Here is a 6000-nt window from a genome sequence, read left to right as displayed (position 1 = left end):
ATCTCTACCTTTCTCCTGACTCATGGCTTCCCTGCTCAGCAAAAGAAGCCCTTGCCCCACTACTCAGATTGCCATCAGAGCTACCTGACGTCTCCTGAAGGACATGCTCACTCGAAGATTAACCTTCAGATGCCATCTCTAAGGTCTGAGCATGGTGAGACACGCTTGTAATTCCAGCAAGGCAGAGATTGGGAGAATGGATGTCTGAGGTCAGACAGAGAAAAAAAGGTTTTTTTTTCCTAGTCCTGGGCTTGAGCTCAGGGCCTGAGCACTGTCCTTGGACTTTCCCAAGGCTAGAGCTCTACCACTTGAACCTCAGCACCACTCCGGCTTTTTTGTATGTATGTGGTACCGAGGAACCAAACCCTTGTGCATGCTACTCTACCACTAGGCCAAACTCCCAGCCCAAGTTTTTTTTTTTTTTTTAAATGGAGAAAGGGCCTAGGAGTGTGATTCAAGCGGTATAGCATTTGTCTAGCGAGTGAGTCTTTGTTTAAACCCAGCATGGAGAAGAAGAGGGAGAGAGAAAAGTGGAGGAGTAGGGAGAAAGGGAAAAGGAGAACAAAGGAAAGGGAGAGAGAGAGAGAGGAGAGAACCAAAGTGATGTGCAATGAGGCTTCCCACGTAAGAACCACCTACACTAGGGTCTTCATTTCTTGCATATGGCTTTCATCCTCAGAGTATACTTTGCCATCAGCCATAGCAATGAACAAAGAAATCTCCAGGGGCTTGGGTGGGCTGATCTTGTCTGCTCTTGCTTTGATATGATCTAACAAACCCTGATTATTGATGTGGATCCAAAGCTTTCGTAAACTCTGTAAGGTCTACAAGGACTCTCATCTTGTCCTTTACATGGTAGGTTGGTTTCATAGAGCTGTTGTCACATAGCACTGTGACCCAAGTGGATTAAATTTGTAGACATTATTATTTTTCTCTAATTCTAAAATCCAGTTGTCTACTAAGGCGTGTGTACCAAGATGAAGTGAAGATCTTCGCTTGCCTTCAAAGACATTCCTTGGCTTATGGCAGTACAACTCCAGTGGCCCCATCTCCTTCCTGTAGCCTCCCATTCTTTCCCCTCTGGCTGTCTCTACCCAGGTTTTCTTCTTGTGTGTGAGGACATGTGCCTTTACAAGCTACGCGAATTTTTCTCAATGACCTTCATGCCAGTCTACTGGAAGTTAGGCCTTCAACATATCTATTTAGGGGACACCACTCAATTCAAACCAAATGGCATTTATATTTAGGAATATCCCTAATGAAGAATTGAATTCTATCTTAATTTCTTTTGTGATCATCAGTTTACCTCTAGCCAAGCAGAAAAGATTCAACAAAAAAGTAACAGTAAAATAAAATAGAATGCAAAAGAAAATTAACAGATGCATGACAAATACAGATTACACAGATACTTTATGAAATGTATCTGGAGCTCCTAGATACCAATTTCCTCTCCATGTTCTATGTTCTTATACTCTTTAGCTTTATTCTCTTTCTCCTCCTGGGGCTTGAACTCAAGGCTTGGGAATTATAGGTCAGCGTTTAAGCTCAAGTTTAGCACTCTACCATTTGGGCCACAGTTTCAGTTTTGACTTTCTTGGTAGTTTATTGGAGATGAGTCTCACAGTCTTTCCTGCCTGGGCTGGCCTCAAACTACAGTCCTCAGACCTCACTTTCTTGAATGGCTAGGATTATAGATACGAGTCACCAGTACCTGGCCTCTTTAACTATTTTTAATGGTTACCCTGGCAGTTAAACATAATGTTTGATTTGTCAAAGTTCAAGGTCAATTGTTGCTCTTCTCCCAAACTATGTCTCCACCTTAAACCATGAACTCTATTTTTTTTCACTTCTAATTGGAACATTTGTGCTCTTGTGTATTTTCACTTGATTGTATATTTAAACCCTATGAGACATTCTTTTTGCTAGTTTGTATAATTACTGTGCTTTTAGAGTTGTCCCTTTGTTTTTTCCTCATGTCTCCATATGCTTCTGTCAGAGATTATTTTCTTCTGCTTTATACTTATGTTTCCTTGTGTGGAACCAACACCAGTTTCTAACACTGCCCCCCCCACTCCTTCTCCCTCTCTTCTTATACTAGAATATTGAAGCAAAGCTTACTGGCTCTCTCCAGTTTGGGAATGTGGCAACAGTCCTGCTCAACCTTTCAGCTTCTCTACTCCCTCACCTGAAGCTGGCAGAGATACCCTAGGAGAAGTCTCCAAATAATGTGTGATAGTTCACCTCTCTGGAGTTCCTTCCTCCTTGACCTCACAAGATGATGGCTTTGTAAATTCCATTGTTTTCCAATGCTCTCAAGCATCGGAAAATATTTCATTTACGGTTTGTTTAGCTTTTCCAGTCATTCCTGGTGGAATGGCTGCTCTGTATGACAGTCTGATAATTCAGGAGACTGAATGTCTGTTTCCTGCCTATCTTTCAGGTTGCTTTTTTGGAATCCACCACTGAACACATGTTTATATCCATTGGTCAGAATTTAGTCATGTGATGGTACCCAGCTTACATCCCATTGGTCAGAATGTACTCATGTGACTATACCCAGCAGGAAATCAGTCTTTGACTATGACCAGAGAATATCATCTCAATTGAAGTTGTAGTTTCTATGGATATTTGGGAGAACAGAATCTAAGGGTTGTGATATTCATCTCTCAGTTATTGGCTATGCTAAGACCTAAAAGGTATTTAAAATAGAAGTGGTAATATCATTTGAGTCTCAAGTGAGATACTAATAACTCAGCATCTACTGTGCCAAGCCTTATTATCAACTAGGCATTGAGCTGAGCAGTTTATTTATACTAACTCACTTGGTCCGCCCAACAACCTTATGAAATATTCATTTTATGATGAGGCAAACTGAGTCACAGAGTTAAAGAACTTGCACAAACAGACACAGATATTCAGCCGCAAAATGGCAACTGGAGCCCATATCCTCAGCCACTTCCTGATCCAGCACCATGAATTGCAAACCTAGTTGTTGGAGATGTTGAGGGCAGAGAAGAGATCCTGGAGAGGAGTAGCAGAAATACAGGTATGAGCCACCAGTTCTATTAATTTTTAAAGTGGATTAATTCATCCACTCCGACCAGGAAACAGAACGTAAGCTCCAGTATTTTCCCTAAGGACTTACATTCTCCCTCCCCCCTACACCCACTTGGTTGCTGCCTTTGTCAAGTCTAACCATGTCCTGACTTCTCATATCATACATTATGTTTTGCCCATGTGGGACTTTTTAGGAGAAAAAGGATACAGTATGTTTTCTTTAGCCTATTTTTTACTCAACCTTTTTTTTTTTTTTTTTGGCCAGTCCTGGGGCTTGAACTCAGAGCCTGGGCACTGTCCCTGAGATTTCTCAAGACTAGCACTCTACCACTGAGCCACAGCCTCACTTTCAGCTTTTTCTGTGCATGCAGTACCGAAGAATCGAACCCAGGGCTTTGTGCATGCCTCTACCACTAGACCACCACGCTCCCGGCCCTCAACATTCATTCATTCATTCATTCATGTATTTATTTATTGCCAGTCCTGGGCTTGAGCTCAGGGCCTGAGCACCATCCTTGGACTTTCTCAAGGCTGGAGCTCTACCACTTGAGCCTCAGCACCACTTCTGGCTTTTTTCTATGTATGTGGTACCAAGGAATCGAACCTGGGTCTTCATGCATGCTAGGCAAGCACTCTACCACTAGGCCAAACTCCCGGCCCCAACATTTTGTTTTGAGATACATTCTATTACTAATTACTGCAAATCGTTCGTTCTCATTGTGACTATCCATCTATTGGCTGATTCAACTATTAACAGACATCTGAATGTTGCTACTGAGAACTTTCTAGAACATGAATTTGGGTGCACACGTCCCCTCCCCCCACCGTGGGTATAACAGAACTGAAGCCAAGGTGTCCTGGCTGTATTTTACAGGTGATGGGCCATACAGAAAAGATTACCTCGTTTGTCCTGGGATTCTCACCCAGTGCCGCTTCCAGGAGAGACTGGCCTTCATACGTTTAATGTATGAGCTTGTCCTATAATCTAAGCCCCCGTGCAGGAGGAAGCTAATTAATGGCTGAGTGGGCAACCATTGAGTGGAGGCCTCGAAGTAAACCAGTTTACAATGGAGGAAAGCAGTGCAGGTGTGGCTTCTGTGGGGCGCGTGTTTCTAATTAAGCCAAGTTTAAATGCCACCCACGGGCGTGCAGGCCCCGGGCCGTCCTCCCTGCGGCCCAGGGGTGCAGGCCCGTCCGGGCATCGCAAGCAAGCATGCCAGCGAGCCAGCCAGCACGCAGCTCCGCGCCGGGCGGAGGGCGGCGCGAGGGGGGGAGCAAGGGACGGGACCGGCGAGCGGGAGCTGCTTCGAATGCCTGAAATAATTCCACTTCCGTTTGGAAAGCCGCAGCCTCAGTCCCGCCGCCGCCCGCCCGCCCGCCGCGTCGGTCCGGCTGCAGCTCCGCAGTCCCGCTCGACCCCCCGCGCGCGAGGCTGCCCGCCCTGCCGCCATGGCCAGCTCCCCGCAGAAGTCGCCCTCCGTCCCCAAGTCCCCCACTCCCAAATCGCCCCCATCCCGCAAGAAAGATGACTCCTTCCTGGGGAAACTCGGAGGGACCCTGGCCCGGAGGAAGAAAGCGAAGGAGGGTGAGTGTAGCCGGGCCCCGAGCGCCGTGGGAGGGGAGGCTGGGCGCGGGGAGGTGGGGGGGGGGGCCCGGGCCCGTGCGGCCGCCAGCGAGCGGCGGGTGCCCGGTGCGCCAGGGCGCGCGCGCGCCTTTGCGATCAGGGGGCGGAGGAGGTGGGGAGAGCGAGGCGCGCCCCGCGTGGCCGCCCCGCGCCCTTGCGCCTTCGCGGCTGCGCTTCCATGCCCGAGTGCCGCTTGCCAGGCCCCGGGCCCCGGACTCGGGTCCTGACGGACGCCCCCGCCGGGCCGCGTGGCTCAGGGAGGCCCGGCGTCCAGGCCCAGGCCGCAGGCTGCGTCCCCCCCGGTGGGCCGGTGTCCCCGCCCTCTCCGCGCCCGAGGGTTGGCTTTCCCCAAGTTATAGTGGAAAGTTTCCTGGGCGCCTTCACCCGCCTTCATTGGCTCGGGGACTGGATTTGTCGCCATCGCGAGTAACACAGCTCGATATCAAATATGGGTTGAAGGGAGAACTGTCTGCCTTAAAGGTTCTGCGGTGTCGTGAGCGAGCAGGCCTCCCCCACGGAGAACACCTGGGTTAGATGCAAACTGTGTGTTCTTCAAGACCTCCAGGAGAACGTAGGTGGTGTGGGCATTTTTCTCAGTAGGGTGATTCCAGACAATGTGGATATCACCCCCCCCCCACCAATAGTTTGCATATAAGAACTCTTTTGTCCTGTAAGGAGATTTTTGTATCCTGGTGTTTGATGTGAAAAATTAGGTGGTAGTTCTCAAGAAACAGTGGCACTGAATGGGTAGGCAAAGTTTCTGGGTTAAAATACATTTTCAGTCTGGCACAAGCCTGTAGTACCAGTGTTGGGGAAGCTGAGACAGGAAGATCACCAGTTTGAGGACAGCCTATGCAGTAAGAAACTCTCAGAAAAAGAAAAGAAAAGGTTTCAATAGACTGCTCGGTGGAGTGGAAGTAACTTTGGAAAGCTGTGATGTTGAGGGAGATGTCAAATAGGCTTCACGTTGAAGTAACCTTAATGCATAAAAACAAACTGCTGCTGTTGTGTAAAGCAAGAGTCATTAAAACACAGCTCCAGTCCTGTGCCTGTGCCTGGGGCCTGTAATCCTAGCTACTCAGGAGGTAGAGCTCTGAGGATCACAGTTCTGAGCCAGCTGGGGCAGAAAAGTCCCTATGTGATTCATCTTCGATTAACCACTTAATAGCAGGAAGTAATAAGGTGGCTCAAATGGTAGAGCTCCTTTTGAGCACAAAGAGGCTTAGGGACAGCACCCAAGCAGTGAGTTCAAGCCCCACAACTGACAAAAACAAAAGTTCCAACATCTCCAAGATTGTCCCTCAATTTTTATCACAGTC

General features: G+C 48.0%; 1 protein-coding gene across 1 annotated transcript in view; it reads left to right on the top strand.

Annotated features, from left to right (window-relative positions):
• Positions 1-4358: 4358 nt before the first annotated feature.
• Parva (parvin alpha) overlaps positions 4359-6000 on the top strand; it is a 137104-nt gene continuing 135462 nt past the window's right edge. Inside the window, exon 1 of the mRNA XM_090348138.1 lies at positions 4359-4642. Within this exon, the coding sequence (XP_090204264.1) occupies positions 4507-4642 (136 nt within the window). The 5' untranslated portion in view covers positions 4359-4506. The remainder of the gene's footprint in view (positions 4643-6000) is intronic.

The sequence above is a fragment of the Megascapheus bottae genome, chromosome 16, assembly GCF_031878675.1.
Source record: "Megascapheus bottae isolate mThoBot1 chromosome 16, mThoBot2.hap1, whole genome shotgun sequence".
NCBI classification, from domain to species: Eukaryota; Metazoa; Chordata; class Mammalia; order Rodentia; family Geomyidae; genus Megascapheus; species Megascapheus bottae.
The sequence above is the reverse complement of the archived record's forward strand: the minus strand, read 5'-3'. Positions and strand labels throughout refer to the sequence as shown.